This window comes from Dipodomys spectabilis, unplaced genomic scaffold (assembly GCF_019054845.1).
Source record: "Dipodomys spectabilis isolate Male_0828 unplaced genomic scaffold, ASM1905484v1 ptg000003l, whole genome shotgun sequence".
NCBI lineage: Eukaryota > Metazoa > Chordata > Mammalia > Rodentia > Heteromyidae > Dipodomys > Dipodomys spectabilis.
In genome coordinates, this window is record NW_024870680.1 from 3,865,696 (window position 1) to 3,885,078 (window position 19,383).

The window sequence follows — 19,383 nt, forward strand, 5'->3', positions numbered from 1 at the left end:
TAGCATGTATGAAACCCCCGGGTTCCATTCCTCAGTACCACATACACAGAAAAACCCAGAAGTGGCGCGTGGCTCAAGCGGTAGAGTGCTATCCTTGAGCAAAAGAAACTCAGGGACAGTGCCCAGACCCTGAGTTCAAGCCCCAGGATTGGCAATAAATAAATAAATAATAGAAGATCTAAATAAATGGAGAGAGATTTCATGTTCTGGATTAGAAGGAAGACAGCATAAAGGTATTATCTACAAAATTATATATAGATGAAACATAATTCTAATCAAAATCCTCTTCCTTCAAAGAAAATCCCAGCAAGACATTATTTTTAATGTATACAATACTGTTCTAAAATCTACATGGAAAGACATAAGAACCAGAATTTCTTTGAAAAACAATTTTGATGACAATTTCTTAGATACAACAGAAGCACTATTCATAAATTCACTTTTTAAATCAGTAATTGGATTTTATAAAAACTAAAAATAACTTCTACAAAAGACTCAATTAATGGTTGCACCCTGAGCCTACTCAGTCTCCCTGCCCTTCCGACCCAGGTGTGAGGAAAAGTCACTTGCATCCTGGGTTAAAGACACACCAATGCTACAGCTACTTGAATCCCCTGGAACTCAAGTTCATACAAAAGCAAATCCTTAGGGGTACCTGATGGCATCAAAGTACTTTGCCTGTGTGTAAAGAATCTCCCATTGCCTCAATTTGAGCAGGGTAGGAAACGTGCCATATTAAGGCTTTTTTCAGACCTCACCATGGTACCCTATCTTCCTGGGGAGCACTCACAAATAAAAAGAATGTCATCACATCTGGCCTGGAGCAGCCACCACAGCAGGAGCAGGCTTGGGGGCTGCCAGTATCGCTGTCTCAAGTCTATTAGCAGCACCTCTGGACCCAGATAGATCAAGATTTCTCAAACGTCCAACAGTTAGGCCATAACCTCAGAGATCCAATAGATTCACTGGTGACATCCTCCAAAACAAGAGGGGCTTAGACTTGCTCACTGTAACCCAGGGAGGCCTCTGTGCCTTCCTGAGGGAAGAGTGATGTTTCTATGTCAGTAAGTCTAGAGTGGTAAGGGAGTCTGTGGAACAACAATGCAACAGTATGACTCCAGAAGCTTACCATAGGGAAGAATCATAATGGTGGGGTCCTTCCAGATCTGACTCTCATGGATATCTCCTTTCCTTGGACCCTTACTGGTCATAGTCCTAGCCCTAGCCTTTGGATCCTTGTTGCTAAATATGGTTACTAAGTTTATTAGCTCACAACTAGAGGCCATCAAACTGTAAATGTTTCTGACTCAATACAGGCCAATAAATCTTACACAAGACTGATGCTCATTCCTGCTAGAATAGACATCAAAAGGGGGGAATATCAAGGAGCTTGATTAAGCACAAAAACTGGAAATGAAATAGGACTTCCTGCATGCCTATTTGACTGCTGACCTGACATTAGCCTACCTAACTGCTGGGCTTCTGCATCCCCTCCCAACCTAAACCTAAATGCTACTACAGCCTAATTTAACCTCACTTATTAGCAACCAATACAGCCCTCATAGCCCAATCTCTCCATGTAACTCTATGAAGACCTTTAATCTTAAGACTAGGGGCTCAAGACTTAGGAGTAAGAGTTCCTCCGGGTCCACTGACATAATAGATTTGAGTTACTTCCACCTCAAAAAAAAAAAAAGAGGGGCTGGGAAGGTGGCTCAGTGGTAGAGTGCTTGCCTTGCATGCATGAGGCCCTGAGTTAGATACTTCAGCACCACATAAGAAAAAAGAAAAAAGCCGGAAGTGGCGCTGTGGCTCAAATGGTAGAGCGCTAGCTTTGAGCTGAAGAGCTGAGGGACAGCTCCCAGGCCCAGAGTTCAGGCCCCATGACCGGACCCAAAAAATAAATAAAAAAAAAAAGATCCAGGCTGGGATTGTGGCTCAGTGGTAGAGTGCTTGCCTAGCATGCATGAAGCCCTGGGTTTGATTCCTCAGTACCACATACACAGAAAAAGCTGGAAGTGGTGCTGTGGCTCAAGTGGTAGAGTGCTAGCTTCAAGCAAAAGAAGCTCAGGGACAATGTTCAGGCTCTGAGTTCAAGTCTCAGGACTGGCAAAAAAAAAAAAAAAAGACCCAATTAAGAAGGTAAAAGACAAACTACAGATTTTAAGAAAATACTGGCAAAATATATTTCTGATATAAGAAAAATATATCTAGAATGCCCTAAGAACTCTCAAAACCTAACAGTGAGAATAAAACAGAAAGCCAATCCAATTAGAAAATGAAAAAAAAAAAAGTGGGGCTGGGAAGGTGGCTCAGTGGTAGAGCGCTTGCCTTGCATGCATGAGGCCCTGGGTTCGATTCCTCAGCACCACATAAGCAAAAAGAAAAAAGCCGGAAGTGGCGCTGTGGCTCAAGTGGTAGAGCGCTAGCCTTGAGCTGAAGAGCTGAGGGACAGTGCCTAGGCCCAGAGTTCAGGCCCCACGACCAGACCCAAAAAAAAAAAAAAAAAAGAAAATGAAAAAAAGATGTGAAAGGGTACTACCAAAAAAAAATATGGTAAATAAGCACATAAAAATCAGGCTCCACACCACTAGCCACCAGAAAATGAAAATTAAGACCATGATGTGGTACCACTATCACCTATCAGAACAGCTAAAATAAACAATAATGACAATACCAAATGTTGGCAGATTCAGAGACAAAATATCTCTCATACATTGTTGGTGAGAATGTAAAATGGCACAACCACTCTGTAAAATGGTTTGGCAGTTTCTTTAAAACTAAATGAACTTGGGGCTGGGAAGGTGGCTCAGTAGTAGAGTGTTTACCTTGCATGCATGAGGCCCTGGGATTCCTCAGTACCACAAAAAGCTCGAAGTGGCGCTGTGGCTTCAGTGGTAGAGCGCTAGCCTTGAGCTGAAGGGCTGAGGGACAGCACCCAGGCCCAGAGTTCAAGCCCCCCGCCCAACAAAAAACAAAACAAAACAAAACAAAAAAACTAAATAAGCTTAACTATTACCTAACAATTTCTCTTTTAGGCAGATATCCCAGAGAAATGAAAAGTTAACACAGAATCCTGTCCACAACAGTTCATTAGATTTCTAATAGCCTAGAACAGAAAACAACCAAAACAAACTATAATAGATGGTGAAATTAACTGTGATGGGACATCCACATGATGGAATGTACTTAAACAATTAAAATGGAGTGCTACGGACACAGGCAACAACATGGGTAGAACTCTAGGACATTGTACTGAATAAGAAAATACAATTTCAAAAATCTCCAATTGTGACATTCTTGAATCAACAAGGTAAGCTGACAATGAACTATACACACATTGTGTCATTGTCAATTTCCTGGATTACTTATCATGTGAGAGTTATAAAAAAGATACAACCATTGGAAAAATTAAGTAGTGATCATAACAGACCTTTCTATACTATCTTTGAAACTTCCTGTGGTCTATTTCAAAACCAAAAGTTTAAGGATAAAAACCACACACCACCACCAACAGTAAAAACAATTCCCATAAGGATAAGAAGAAAAAAAATAGGCTGTGTTCAAGAGAATGTGAAATACTCTGAAATCCACATCAAGAAATGAGAGCAATTTCTCTGAAGTTGAAAAATCTTAAACTTTTCAATTATATCACCAATAATTTCTGTGAATTACCAGCTTAAAAAAATGTTCTTAGCTGGGCGCCAGTGGCTCACACCTGTAATCCTAGCTATTCAGGAGGCTGAGATCTGAGGATCGAGGTTCAAAGCCAGCCTGGGCAGGAAGTCTGTGAGATTCTTACCTCCAATTAACCACCATAAAACCGGAAATGGTGCTGTGGCTCAAGTTTTAGAGTGCTCGCCTTGAGCTGAAGAAGTCAGGGACAGCGCCCAGGCCCAGAGTTCAAGCCCCACGGTGGACAAAAAGAAAGTTCTTTTGGGGCTGGGAATGTGACTTAGTGCTAGAGTGCTCACCTAGCATGCATGAAGCCCTAAGTTTGATTCCTCAGTATCACATAAACAGAAAAAGCCAGAAATAGTGCTGTGGCTTAAGTGCTAGAGTGCTAACCTTGAGCAAAAGACAGGACCTCCACAGAGAAATCGTGGAGGTCCAAGTATCTTATTTGAATAACAGGATTTGCATGTAACCTACACATTCCCTCCTATACACCTACCTTTAATCATCTCTAGATTATTTAGATTATCTAATACAATATTAATACTATATAGTTGTCATATTGTTTATAGAGACTATAGAAAAAAAAGTCTGTACATGTTCAGTACAAATGCAATTGTTCCCCAAACTTTTTTGTTTTTGGTCACAGGGCTTGAACTCAGGGCCTGGGCTCTGTCCCTGAGCTCTTTTGCTCAAGTGCTCTACTGCTTTGAGCCACAGTGCCATTTCCAGCTTTCTGGTGGTTAATTGGAGATAAGAGTCTCACATACTTTCCTGCCCAGTTTGGCTTTGAACCTCTCAGATCTCAGCCTCCTGAGTAGCTAGTATTATAGATGTGAGCCACCTATACCCAGCCTCCCCCTGAGTGATCAGTGATTGGTTGAATACAAGGGTATGGAACCCATGGATACGGAGAGCTAAATGTGTTTTATATCCAACATGTTAAGAGTACACTGAGCAAATCTCCGAGTCTGTTAACTCCAGTCATTCACTTAGTTATCAACACACAATCAACACATATACACACACAATACAGCTTAACTGCAATTTTTCCGTACCTTGGAAAGAATCAAATCTCCTAACCATCGCACACAATCAACATAATTCCTATGTATGTCTCTGGTAGAAAAGTCAGGAAAGTGGATTTTCTGGGAAATAAATGGCCTGAAGGAAGAATGGAAATGTTAAAAATTAAAAGTATAAAAAGTATAGTAAGGTATACTTTTTTGCCTTTATTAATTTTTTTGGTGATGCTAAGAACCAAACCCAAGACCTCAAGCATGTTAGTAAACAATCTTTCACTGAACTACATCCTCTGTATTCCTAGATAACTTAATATTTTAATTTGAGAACTAAAGTGTCTTTTTTATTTTTCTTTCATTATTGTCCATTATTGGCTTCAGCTTCCTGCCTTTTAGTATCTATTGCTCAAAAACAATCACTTCAATTCTGGCTTGCTTAGCCAATTATAAAAAGAACTGATTTCAGGGGTTAAAATCCTCATTAAAATATACTTGCCTGCCTAATCAATACTCTATAAATATTTCAAGATAGAACAATGAAACATTTCAAAATCTACTATAAGAGTACTGCCTTAAGCAATAATTTCTGAAAATGATTATCACGTATATTTGACATAAAAACTTTTCCAAGTAATTTCTTCATTTAGGGAAAGAAAATGTGGCTCCATATTTTGCTGAAAGAAATTTGTGAGAAGACAAAGATAAAGCTTCTAATAAGCTGTCAGTAAATTAATAGCACACTTAACATTTCAAATGTATTGACTAATCATTTTGTTTTTGCAAGTTAGGTATTAAACCCAGGTCCTCCGATCTTGTTAGGTAAGCATAATGCCACTGAGCCACACCCTCAGCCCATGAGTTTTCTCTCTGTCCTCCCCTCCCATGGCCCACTTTTTAAAATTTAGGTACTGAAGCTTGAACTCACAACTTTGTACTCTTGCTTGGCTTTTACAGTTAGGGCTGGCACTCTACCACTTGAGCCAGAGCTCTACTTCCAGCCCAGGACTATGTATTTATTTTTAAACTAAGAGTTGAAATTAGGGAGTTTTGATTGATAGGTAGGAACCTTGCCACATGAGCCACATCCCCAGCTACATTTTGAATTGTTTGTGTTTGAAGTAGAGTCTAGTTACAACCCTACTGGCCTGTACTGGCCTGGGCAATTCTACTTGTGCTTCACTGTGTCACTGGGAATGAGAAGTGTGAATTGCTGTCCATACCTAGCCACTGCACTTCCCACAGAGCTAGGGTAACAGCACCACCATGCCCAGCCATGACATGATGTCTCATGCTCAAGCTGGGAATCGCAATCCCTTTGTTCTTTGCTTCCCAAGAAGCTAGGAGAACAGACTTGAGCTATGACTAAATTTTTATGCTGAAGTAGCTGCAAAAGTGTGATATGCCATGAATTATCTTACCCACTTCACAAGTCCTCTTTTCCTTTTTGCTTTTATTTTTAAAAGGCATGCGAGACTGCATCATCTCAAACAATTGTTCTCAAATTCCTAGATCTTTCATTTGTTAAAACATCAAAACATAATGAACAATGTGACATAGTTTTTTGTTTGTTTGCAATACTAGCAATTGACCCTAGGGCTAACACATGTTAGCAAGCAATCTACCAACTTAAGCCACATCTCCAGGCCTTTTTGTTGATATTTTTTGAGAAAGGATCTTGGTAAGTGTCCAAGCTGGCCTCCAACTCACAACCCTTCTGCCTCTGCTTCTTAGAGAGCTGGGATACAGATATATTCTACCTGGCCTAAATGATTAACTATTATAATCACTGTTTTTTAGTGAAGTACATATAACAATGTTATAGTGAAATTCTTCTCCAGAAGATTAGTATAAATCCATGTCATTTTCTGTAAAATGTGAAATTTGTATTTAATTCAGAGATCTGAAGAATGATTAACACACAAACTTGCATTCTTGTTTGTGTTTCCTAGTCCTTGGCAGCTTGAAAGTAGAAATGTGATAGTTGTACTGATTTCTAAGGCTACAGAGGTTTGTTGAGTACACAAGAATTTACTGACAATGAGTAGAAATTTGAAAATAATCTGAGTGAAAAAACAGCAAACAAACTATCTCTTTGTTTAAAAAATTATAAATTTAGCTTATGTAGATATGATGTTTACAGTTGTGCTTAGGACAGCCAGATTAAGATTCTAAAAGTACCATTACTAGAGCTAGATGCTGGTAGCTCATGCATGTGATCCTAGCTATTCAAGAGGATGAGATCTGAGGATCACAGTCAAAGCCAGCCCAGACCGAAGTCCATGAGATGCCTGTCTCTAGTTAACCATCAAAAACTGTAGGTGGAGCCATGGCTCAAGTGGCCAACTGCCAGCCTTCAGCAGAAAAAAAAAAAAAAAAAAAAGAAAGAAAGCTAAAGAAAAGAAAGCTAAGTGTCTAGGCCCTGAGTTCAAACCCCAGTTCAGGCACACAATAAATACATAAATACATAAAACAAATAAAGGGACTGTTACTATGTTAACAATTGAAGTATTTGAAAAAAGAATTGGGACATTTCAAAAACATAAGGAAACTGCAAGGTTTCCTAGTTTATTGTATCATGGAATATGAACACTTAATTTGAATTTTTCTTTATTTAATGAAGGGAATATTATTTAGACGAAAATATTGTGGTACAGAAGTCATGGTTTGCTACCTTAAGATAAAATTCATCAATTTGTCTTTTACCTTCTCTAGTCTACAGTAAGTTTGACTTAAAGATTTTTATACTTATAACTTAAAAGAGCTTCTAAAATCAATGTTAGAGAAAAAGTAAAACATATCTATTCAGTAGCAACACAAAACATATTAACTGTTACCTGTTAGTTTTATTTGGGTTATAATCATAAGATTCTTTAATGGCATTCATCATTCTCTTTGAGTTGATCCTCCAAAGTTTAAGAGAGTGATCCATACCACAGGACATTATTTTTTCTCCCAAGAGATCATAATCCTATGTGTAAAATGAAAGAAATTTTAAATTAAGTATATTACAGTCACAAATTATATTCATCCAATTTTTACCTGATATACCATACAATGAAAACAAAGTCACAGAGTTTATTAGCTCAAGGATTTAAAGTTTAATTTTCTTTTTTTTCTTTCTTTCTTTTTTTTGGGGGGTTCCGGTCATGGGGCCTGAACTCTGGGCCTGGGTGCTGTCCCTCAGCTCTTCAGCTCAAGGCTAGCACTCTATCACTTGAGCCACAGCACCACTTCTGGCTTTTTTCTTTTTTTGCTTATGTGATGCTGATGAATCGAACCCAGGGCCTCATGCATGCAAAGGCAAGTGCTCTACCACTGAGCCACCTTCCCAGCCCAAGTTTAATTTTCTTAATCATGAAACTGTGAGTTTTTATAATACAGAAGACAGTAGAGTAAATCACATGACTTTAGTTTATCTTTTCAAGTATATTTAAATATAATCAAATTTAACTTAAAACTAAATACTGAATTAAATATTGAACATATTTATCAAATGCTTTAGTAACAATTATTCTATGACAATAAAAGCTGAACAATTTTATTACATTTCTCCAGCAGTTGCAATCAAGAAATGTAACTGACATTGGTATATGAAACTATGAGTCCATAAACTGCTCAAATTTTACTTTTTCTTTTAAGTTGAAATATTTCAGTTACATTGGTTTTACAGCTCACTTTTTAAAGGACTAAAGGAAAACATCTATAACATGAAATAACAGAGTTTAACTTTGACTTTACTATTATTTTATTTTTTTGCCAGTTTTGGGGGGCTTGATCTCTGGGCCTGGGCACTGTCCCTGAGCTTCTGCTCAAGGCTAGCACTCCACCTTGAGCCACAGCATCTTTTCCGGCTTTTTTCTGTGTATGTGGTATTGAGGAATTGAACTCAGTGCATGCAAGGCAAGCACTGTAACTCTAAGCCACATTCCCAGCCCTACTTCACTATTTTTAATAGGCATTGAACAGATCGATCATTTATAGCAACTTAATGCTGTCTAAATTTAGCACAAGGTACACAGTGAGTTAGTCAAAATCTCACGGATGTTACTTTCCAGTACTGAACATCTATAATTGCAAAGATATATGCTCTCTCCTGTTTTCATTAAGGGAAGCAGCAAGAAAAATGTCTATTGAAGAAAGGTTATTTTTTTTTTTTTTTTGTCGGTCGTGGGGCTTGAACTCTGGGCCTGGGCACTGTCCCTCAGCTCTTCAGCTCAAGGCGAGCGCTCTACCACTTGAGCTACAGGGCCACTTCCGGTTTTCTGGTGGTTTATTGAAGATAGGAGTCTCACGGTCTCTCCTGCCCGGGCTGGCTTTGAACCGCGATCCTCAGATCTCAGCCTCCTGAGTAGCTAGGATTACAGGTGTGAGCCACCAGCACCCGGCGGTTATTTTTTTTAAATCAACCAATCCAATCTCCAACTCCACTGTTAAAAGAGCTGTAGACTAGAATGTTTATGGAATTTACAAGCCTAGTTTCTTCTAATTACATCCCTATCAACAACCTAGAATTAGCAACTCTAATTTAGACTTTTTAAATGTAAATGTAGAACATTACTATCACTTTTAGAAAATCCATATTGACAGGTGGTCTAAAGTAGCTATAATTTTCCCAAAGGCACAAAAACTATAGTAACAGCAATACTGTAGTACCTCCCTTAAAATACTACAAGCTCCAAAATATATGGTGGTCCTTTAAATAATTTCACAAAAACAAGTGAAGAAAATCCCATGAATTAACATGGAATATAATCTAAAATAATGTTAACAACATGAAAGGAGGGTGACACTGTCCAAAAAGAAATGTACTCTATGTAACTGTAACCCCTCTGTACATCACCTTTAACATAAATTAAAAAGCATGAAAATAGGCCACCAAGTACACTTACATGAATTATAATAGTTCAATTATAATAGATCAATGTATCAGTGTGAAGATGGTATTTTAAACACAATCAACTACTAGTCATGTATAAAACTATGCCAGAGATTATCTAAAGCTCAGTGTGAGCACATTAAAATTCTTCCTGAAAGGTTATTTCAGCTTCAATAATGATTTTTGGGGGTTGGGAAGGTGTCTCAGTGGTAGAGCGCTTGCCTTGCATTCATGAGGTCCTGGGTTCAATTCCTCAGCACCACATAAGCAGAAAAAAGTCAGAAGTGGTGCTGTGGCTCAAGTGGTAGAACACTAGCCTTGAGTTGAAGAGCTACAGGACAGCACCCAGGTCCCAAAGTTCAGCCCCCAGGACTGACCAAAAAAAAAAAAAAAAAACTGAAAATGTTTTTGTGTATGTGTGATATTGAGGTTGAACTCAGGGACTTACATTTTTGTTAGGCGGGTATTCTACCACTTTTGCTTTAGTTACTTTTCATATTGGTTTTCAGTTTAGACCTGGATATATCTTTATAGATCCTATTTATAACTCCTACAGAGCTAGGAAGGGAGACACATGCTACTTTGCTCAGTTATTGGATAGGATAGGGTCTTACTAACTTTTTGCCCAGATTGGCATGATCCATGGCCAACTGGATCTCTGCCTCTTAAATAACTAGGATTACAGATGAAGTCACTACACCCACTAAAAATGTTTCTTAAAGACTAATTTGGAGCCAGGTGCTGGTGACTCATGCCTATAATCCTAGCTACTCAGGAAGTTGAGATCTGAGGATTGAGGTTCAAAGCCAGCCCGGGCAGGAAAGTCAGTGAGACTCTGATCTCCAATAAACCACTAGAAAACCGGAAGTGGCGCTGTGGCTCAAGCAGTAGAGCGCTTGCCTTGAGCTGAAGAGTGCAGAGACAGCGCCCAAGCCCAGGGTTCAAGCCCCACGACAGACCAAAAAAAAAAAAAAAAGACAGAGAGAGAGAGAGACTAATTTGTTATTTTTTCTTTTAATAAATGAGAACTTAACTTGGTGATTTTAAACTAAAAGAAAAAAGAAACAAGCTGTGCATGGTAGTGCATATCTGTAATTATAGCAATTAGGAGACTGAGACAGGAAAATCAAGAATTTTAGGACCAAAAAAATAAATAAAAGGAACAAGTCCACTGTATTCTTCCATCAGTCCAGGTACTGGATGATACAAGTTCAGGTAATTTTTATAAAAACAAAGGTTTTACTTGCTCGCTCCTTTACCTGTAAGATTAAAATCTTTTTTTTTGGGGGGGGGGGGAGGGGGAGAAGGTCCAGTCGTGGGGCCTGAACTCTGGGCCTGGGCGCTGTCCCTCAGCTCTTCAGCTCAAGGCTAGCGCTCTACCACTTGAGCCTCAGCGCCACTTCCGGCTTTTTTCTTTTTGCTTATGTGGTGCTGAGGAATTGAACCCAGGGCCTCATGCATGCAAGGCAAGCGCTCTACCACTGAGCCACCTTCCCAACTCGATTAAAATCTTTTATGTGAAATAAATGATATGACTGCCTGCCAGGCTGCAGAAACAAAACATATTCTTCCAATAAGAACACAGTTCAATGGGGAATGTTCACAGCTGTGTAAACTTGAAGGTCAGCTTTCAACTTACAGCACTTAGAACTTCATCTCTGTGCCCTTCTACACCTCCAAATATTGCCACCAGAGTGTCCGTCTGGATATTCCATAATCGTAAAGCATGATCTAGTATAAACATATAAAAAAAATCAAAATGAACTTTTATCACTCATTTATGGTGAACTTTCTACATCTCCTTAAAGAAGTAAAAACTTGGAGTATGGCTCAAGTGGTAGAGTACCTGTCTAGCAAGCATGAGGCCCTTAATTCAAAGCCTGGTACTACTGAAAAACAAAAATGTAAAAACTTATGCCAGTGCCAGTGGCTCATACCTGTAATTTTAGTGACTCAGAAAGCTGAGATCTGAGGATTACAGTTCAAAGCCAGCCTAGCAGAAAAAGTCCATGAGACTCTTATCTCCAATTGACCAGAAAAAGTTAGAATTGGAGCTGTGATTCAAGTGGTGAAACACCAACCTTGAGCACAAAAAGCATAGGGACAGCACCCAGGTCCAGAGTCCCTAGGACCACCAAAAAAAAAGTAAAACCTTAAGCTTAGCTTTGTTATGCACAATGAAGATTATGGATGGGATCCACATTACATAGCAATAAAAATTTATATCAAATGTAAAATTTACTAAGTAAATTATATGATCTTAAAATATTTTATTTAAATAATATATTGATTTGATGAAGATAGTTCAGAGATAAGAAAAGTACTTTAAAAACTTGACATAAATCATTTTTATTATACCATAAAACATACTACCTAATCCCTTTACCACATTCACATAACAATGTGAGGGGGGAAGAGGCAGATTTGTAAGCTTTCTACACAAAGCCAAAAATGACTGAAAACCACATACAATGTTATAGTATAATAAGTCCTTCTTTAAAAATTTATAGAGCTGTAATTTCAATCATCTTTGTTTTTTGCAATACGAAGTAATCAAATCCAGAGGCTTGTACATACTAGACAAACACTCCACCAACATAAGCTCAACCCCAGTCTCTTAAATATTATTAAAGAATGTATAAAAAAGGAAATATAACAATGTTGATACATGAAGCCATAATACAGTGTAACTGTATAAACAGTAGAAATTAACATTGCTATAAAAATGATTTCTTAGCAGGGTGCTGGTGGCTCACGTCTGTAATCCTAGCTACTCAGAAGGCTGAGATCTGAGGATCGCGGTTCAAAGCTGGCTAGGCAGCAAAGTTCATGAGATTTTTACCTCCAACTAACCACCAGAAAACCGGAAGTGGTGCTGTGGCTCAAGCAGTAGAGCCCTCATCTTGAGCTGAAGAGCTCAGGGACAGCGCTCAGGACCAGAGTTCAAGACCACAACCAAAAAAAAAAGAAAGAAAGAAAGAAAAAAAAAAAAGATTTCTTGTTTCCAATCATGTATAAATTTTTGTGTGTAGGTATGTTCTTCTTGGGTATAAACACACACTTTCTTTCCCTGAGAATAAGTATCTCTTCAACAGTATAGGAAAAGCCATTTCTCCTGTTGTTGCCCTTTAACTTTCTTTTCTTTTGGTACCAAGTTTAAACTCCAGACAAGTCTCAGCTTATTTGTGAGGCTGGCTCTTATCACTTAAGCCACACCTCCAGCCCTGCTTTCTGATGGTTATTTTGGAGATACGGAATGTCACAAACTTTTGCCACAATCTCCTGAGTAGCTAGGATTACATGTGTGAATTACTGACAAGGTATCATTTGCAACAAAACTGCTATACATTAAAAAAAAAAAAAAAAAAGCCTGATTTTTGAAACTGTTCTTGATGCCACAATTGGAGACTAGGGTTAAAAGTTAAAAGTTGTACTATTTGGGACTGGTCAGGTGCTTGCCTCGCACACGTGAGGCCCTGGGTTCAATTCCTTGGCACTACATACACAGAAAAAGCCAGAAGTGGTGCTGTGCTCAAGTGGTAGAGTGTTCGCCTTGAGCTGAAGAGCTGAGGGACAGCGCCCAGCCCCAGAGTTCAAGCCCTTGATCAAAAAAAAAAAAAAAAGGTTGTACTATTTGGATTGGAGGGGTAGCTCAGTTGGTAGAGCACTAGCCAATGGGCCAAAGCATCAGGTACTAAGTTTGGGTCCCCATCTCCCACCTAGACCAAAAAAAAAGAAAAAAGAAAAAAGAAAAAAAACAACCCTCAGAGCTCAGCCTCATAAATAGTTAGAATTAGAGGTACAAGCCACTGACATCCAGTACAATATAAATTTTCATATACTATATTTCTTTTTAACAAGTAAAATAGCTTGTGAAATTATCTTAACGTTTCAAAATGTCATAACTGATGGCATATCATTTAAAACAGACAAAATGATATAACTATTCACATGAGGGTAAAATTCTAGATAGTTCTACTATCATAGTTCTACTATGATACAGTAAGGTAAGAAAGGTCACCCATACCTAGGTCTCAGTTGCAATTATCTGTATAGACAAATATAACTGAATATTTCCTGGTTCCGTTCTCAAGCACTTGGTTTGTGAGATGCTAATGAAGCCTAAGATTTTTCTATTAAAATTTACTGTTACTGTCAGGTGCCAGTGGCTCATATTTGTAAACTTAGCTACTCAGGTAGGTAGCTGAGATGTGAGGATTGCAGTTCAAAGCCAGCCTGGGCAGTAAAGTCCATATTAAGCACCAAAGGAAAGCTGGAAACGGAGCTGTGGCTCAAATGGTAGAGTGCTAGCCTTGAACTAAAAGCTCAGGGACAAAACCAGGCCATAAGTTCTAGCTCCAGGACCAGCAAAAAGAATAAAATAAAAATAAAAATTTACTGTTAGTTTTTTCTCCCTTTAGAACAGTCTCTTAAAAACAATTATAACCAGCCGGGCGCTGGTGGCTCACGCCTGTAATCCTAGCTACTCAGGAGGCTGAGATCTGAGGATCGCGGTTCAAAGCCAGCCCGGACAAGAGAGACCGTGAGACTCCTATCTCCAATAAACCACCAGAAAACCGGAAGTGGTGCTGTAGCTCAAGTGGTAGAGCACTCGCCTTGAGCTGAAGAGCTGAGGGACAGCGCCCAGGCCCAGAGTTCAAGCCCCACGACCGACAAAAAAAAAAACCAATTATAACCAAATCAACAGGACTAAGAAAACATTTGTTTCTCTTACCTTTACTTACTGACAGGAGAAGATTTGGATCTCTTGGGTGGAATTTCAGCTCATTGATAGCATTTCCATGGCCAACATAGTGCTACAATAAATTTTAAACATTTCAAGTTTCATATCTCAAAATCAATAAATTCTCTTTCATAAATCTAAAAGCAGACAGGTAATTTCACTTAAAATAGCAGTCCTTAATCTTAGCTCCATATTAAACCCACCCAACCAATGAAAATAAAATAAATAAATGAATGAATTAAAGTGCCACTTGCTGATATCCTGATTAAATTGGATTAGTAGAAACTCAAATGAGAGTAGTACTTAACAACAAGGTACAAATACTATCGGTTTCCCACTTATTTCTTAGTTTACAATGCCCAAATGTCACCAAGATCTCAAAGGCAATAAAACAAGTTATAAATCAAGTCACAAATCTTAGTCATTGATTTTATTTAACCCAAAGACTCACCTTAATACATTGCATTGTTATGGGATTAATTATCCTTATTATTCCTCTAGATCCAGCTACAGCCAGCAGAGGATGGCTTGTATTGCTATCATAGGTCCATGCACAAGTGTAAAAGTTTTCATCAGCCTAATAATATCACTGTTAAGAGACATAATTTGTTTTTGAAAATAGATGTCTCTGAATAATTACTCAAGTTTGTGACAGTTCTCATTTTTCTTTTTTTTTTTTTTTTTGAGGGGGAAATACGGTCGTGGGGCCTGAACTCTGGGCCTGGGTGCTGTCCCTCAGCTCTTCAGCTCAAGGCTAGCGCTCTACCACTTGAGCCACGGCGCCACTTCCGGCTTTTTTTCTTTTTGCGTATGTAGTGCTAAGGAATCGAACCCAGGGCCTCATGCAAGCAAGACAAGCACTCTACCACTGAGCCACCTTCCCAGTCCCTCATTTTTCTTTATACAACCTAACTTATAAAACAGCAATTTTGGCTCTAAGATCCATACCAAATGATAAAAAAAAAATCAGTCCCTCTACTCAGCAATATCTACAATTTAGCTGTTTGTACAAATACTCAATTCTGTTGAGTGGGCATGTTGTTTCTGGCACCTGAGGTTTCTTCTCTGCTAATGCTCTACCCTGAGATTGTTAATCTATAAACAAAGATTCCATTTTTCTACCCTTTTCTACACAACTTCCCAAAATGGCAACAGTTCATTTTTCTTTTCTTTTCTTTTTTGGTGGGTCTTCAACTCTGGGCCTGAGCACTCTCCCTGAGCTCTTCAGCTCAAGACAAGCCCTCTACCACTTGAGCCACAGTGCTACTTCCAGTTTTCTGGTGGTTAACTAGAGATAAGAGTCTCATGGACTTTCCTGCCTGGGCTGGCTTTGAACTGCGATCCTGAGATCTCAGCCTCCTGAGTAGCTAGGATTACAGGTGTGAGCCACCAGCGCACAGCAACAGTTCATTTCTTTTCATATGATCTACAGAAAATGACAAGTTCGGGCTCAGTGGTAGAGTGCTTGCCTTGCATGCATGAGGCCCTGGGTTCGATTCCTTAGCACCACATAAGCAGAAAAAGCTGGAAGTGGTGCTGTGGCTCAAGGGTAGAGTGCTAGCCTTGAGCTGAAGAGCTGAGTGGATAGCACCCAGGCCGAGTTCAGGCCCTACAACCAACCAAAAAAAAAAAAAAAAAAAAGGAAAAAGAAAGGAAATGACAAGTTCTTGCCCTGTCATGGTTGTTAAGTTTTTCAGATGGATCTGGAAGAAACAACCTATCAGTTCACTTTTATTGCTATGTCTAACTCTGGCTTTACTTCTTTCTAACTCATTCCCTGCCCCTCCCCTCAATATTTTACTTCTTAAATTGTCCATTTTCTTTTCTATCTAGGTTTTGTTGATCAAAACTCTTGGGACAACAGCCAGTCATTGCTTCTGATCAACCAAGGCTCATTATTAAACTACAATGACAATTTAAAAAAACTACTGAAATTATGTATTTCTCAACAAGGTTAAAGAAGCAGCTTCTAACATTTCCTATCAAATGCTCTGTTCTTCAAAACCCACCCATCACATCCACCCCACAATACTTTTTTGGTTATTAATCTATTTTATTTTTATTACAAGGTAATGTACAGAGGGATTATAATTACTCAAGTCTGGTAATGAGTATATTTTCTTATTGTACAATATCTTCTGTTCCCTCACTCTCACAGTCCCTCCCTCCTGTCTCCACTCACGAGCTGTATAGTTCACTTTCATCAGTGTCCAGTGAGTTCCACTGCTGCACTTTTTTTCCCCTTGAGTTCTGTACCCTGCCTCCAGAACTTCTGAAGATATACACTTGAATATACCATACAAAAGGAAACGAGACAGAATCTTCAAAAAATAAAAAAAAAAATAAAGAAAAAAGAAGAGAGAAGTCTCTTGTTTCCATATTTTGGAGTTCATTTTGATATGTATATTATTTTATATAAACATGATGAGGTACTTAGGCACCTTTGTATTTCTCTCCTGAGAATATCCTCTTTTGGTGTCACGTGTGTATGCATATCTGGATTCCTGTATAATTTATCATAGTCCAGTGTATTTTAGATTTAATTTCTACATATCAGAGAGAACATGTGATGTTTCTCTCTCTGAGCCTGGCTTACCTCACTTAACATGATTTGTTCTACTTCCATTCATTTCCCTATAAATGTCATTGCTTTATTCTAATGGCTGTATAAAATTCCATTGTGTATAGATAGGTACCACAATTTTTGGATCTACTCATCTACCCACAATAGACTTCTAAAGATCAGGAAACCTAGACACCAGAATTATCTTGGGTGATACTGGAAATGAGGAATTACATTGGCTACGGTTAAGAAGCAAAGGCAATTTTAAGGAATTAATTTAGAAAAGTTTTAGCAGACTTATTGAATTAAATATTTTGGATCAAACATTAAAAACCATGAAAAGGATACATCAGCATCCACATAAGATTGCAATAACCGGATTTCTCCTTGTGAGTGACATTCATATAAGGTAACCTAATTAAAACAAAATTAAATATTATCTCAAGTATAGAAACACTCCTTGACTTTTAAACATCCTAATCACAATTACATCTTAAAGATACATCAGAGAATACTGCTTTAAAATAGCACCCTTAAACTTACTAAAACTATTAAAAACTCTAACACATTTTATGTAATATCAGAAAATATTAAACATTCAAATAAGTTTTTGTTTGTTTTTACCAGTCCTAGGACTTGAATTTGGGGCTTGAGGCGCTATCCCTTAGCTTTTTTTGCTCAAAGCTAGCACTCTAGCTAGCCACAGCTCAAGTTGGCTTACATCATTTTTTTTTTTTTTTTTTTTTTGCTGGGGAGTGGAGGGTAGAGGGGGGAGCAGGGAGGTTTGCAGTCCTGGGGCTTGTGAACTCAGGGCCTAGGCACTGTCCCTGAGCTTTGCTCAAGACTAGCACTCTACCACTTGAGCCATTTCCAGCTTTTTCTGTGTATGTGGTACTGAGGTATTGAACCCAGGACTTCATTAACGCTAGGCAAACACTCTACCACTGAGCCACATTCCCGCTTACATCTATTTTTAAAAGTGATAAATTGTACCAGGCACCAGAGGCTCACACCTGTAATCCTAACTACTCAAAAGGATGAGATCTAAAGATCACAGCCCCAGCAAGAAATTCCCTAAAGCTCTTAACTCCAATTTACCACTAAAAAGTACTAGCCTAGAGCAAAAAAACTAAGGGAGAGTTCCCAGGCCCTGAGTTCAAGCCCAGGACCTGTGCACACACAGAAACCAAAGTGAAAACCCCAAAGTAATTATGCTCTATTCTTCTTCAACAACAACAAAAAAGGTCTTTGGAATCATAAAAAAGACAAATATTTAACAAGATAAATATATTTACCTTGATAGAAGCATTACACAATATTGTTATGTGTTAAAACAGTACCTTATACTCATATACCCAATATGTATCTTTATTATGTATCAGTTTTTAAAGTTTTGAGTAGCTATAGATCATTAGTAACATAAAAAATTCACTTGACAAGTTGCCCAATAATGAATTGGTATTTTTTTTCTGATACATTTAATCAAATATTAACTTTCATGTGTATGGTAGGCATTTTCTTTCATGTGTCACACATTCTAAAATCAAAGATAAAAAGAGTTGGGCACCAGTGGTTCACATCTGTAATCCTAGCCACTCAAATCTGAATATAGCAGTTCAATGTCAGCTGAGATTTTTTTTTTTGGGGGGGGGGATGTCTGTCATGGGGCCTGAACTCTGGGCCTGGGCACTGGTCCCTCTTCAGCTTAAAGCTAGCTTTCTACCACTTAAGCCACAGCACCACTTCCAGCTTTTTCTGCTTATGCAGTGCTGAGGAATCAAACCCAGGGCCTCATACATGCAAGGCAAGCACTCTACCACTGAGCCACCTTCCCAGCCCCAAATCTGAGACTCTTAACCCCACTTAAACCAACAAAAAGCCAGAAATGGAAGAGGTATGATTCAGTGGTAAAGTGCTAACCTTAAGAGACAAAAATTCAAGAACTCAAGGCACTGAGTTCAGGTCTCAGTACTGGTATTAAAAAAAAAAAAAATACACAACACACACACACACACACACACACACACACACACACACACACACTAAGTTTTATGACACAATTCAGCACAACTCAGGGATTTATTACATACAACCCTGACCAAGTTCGATCAAAGTAATAACATATACCAAAAGAATTTTTTTTTTTTTTGGCTGGTCATGGGGCCTGAACTCTAGGCCTGGGTGCTGTCACTCAGCTCTTCAGCTCAAGGCTAGCACTCTACCACTTGAGCCACAGCGCCACTTCCAGCTTTTTCTACTTATATGGTGCTGAGCAAATGAACCCAGAGCCTCATGCATGCAAGGCAAGCATTCTACCACTGAGCCACCTTCCCAGCCTACCAAAAGAAAATTTAAGAACAAGAATTTAAAATTTTATGTACACATTATACAGCTCAAGTCATGAAAAAAAGCTTGTCATCCCATGCTATATCATCAGTTGTGTTTAATTAGTAGTGTTATCTTCTGAGTCCTTCCCTGACCTTAATTTTGTGAAAATATGCCT

The 19,383-nt window shown here is 38.6% G+C and overlaps 1 protein-coding gene across 1 annotated transcript in view; it reads right to left on the bottom strand.

The window, feature by feature from the left end:
- The window catches only part of Eed (embryonic ectoderm development), a 46,159-nt gene that overhangs the window by 12,195 nt on the left and 14,581 nt on the right, over positions 1-19,383 (bottom strand). The window contains exons 4-9 of the mRNA XM_042689187.1: positions 17,229-17,294; positions 14,769-14,894; positions 14,309-14,390; positions 11,213-11,304; positions 7,532-7,665; positions 4,734-4,839 (exon numbers count right to left, since the gene is read on the bottom strand). Of these exons, the coding sequence (XP_042545121.1) occupies positions 4,734-4,839; positions 7,532-7,665; positions 11,213-11,304; positions 14,309-14,390; positions 14,769-14,894; positions 17,229-17,294 (606 nt within the window). The remainder of the gene's footprint in view (positions 1-4,733; positions 4,840-7,531; positions 7,666-11,212; positions 11,305-14,308; positions 14,391-14,768; positions 14,895-17,228; positions 17,295-19,383) is intronic.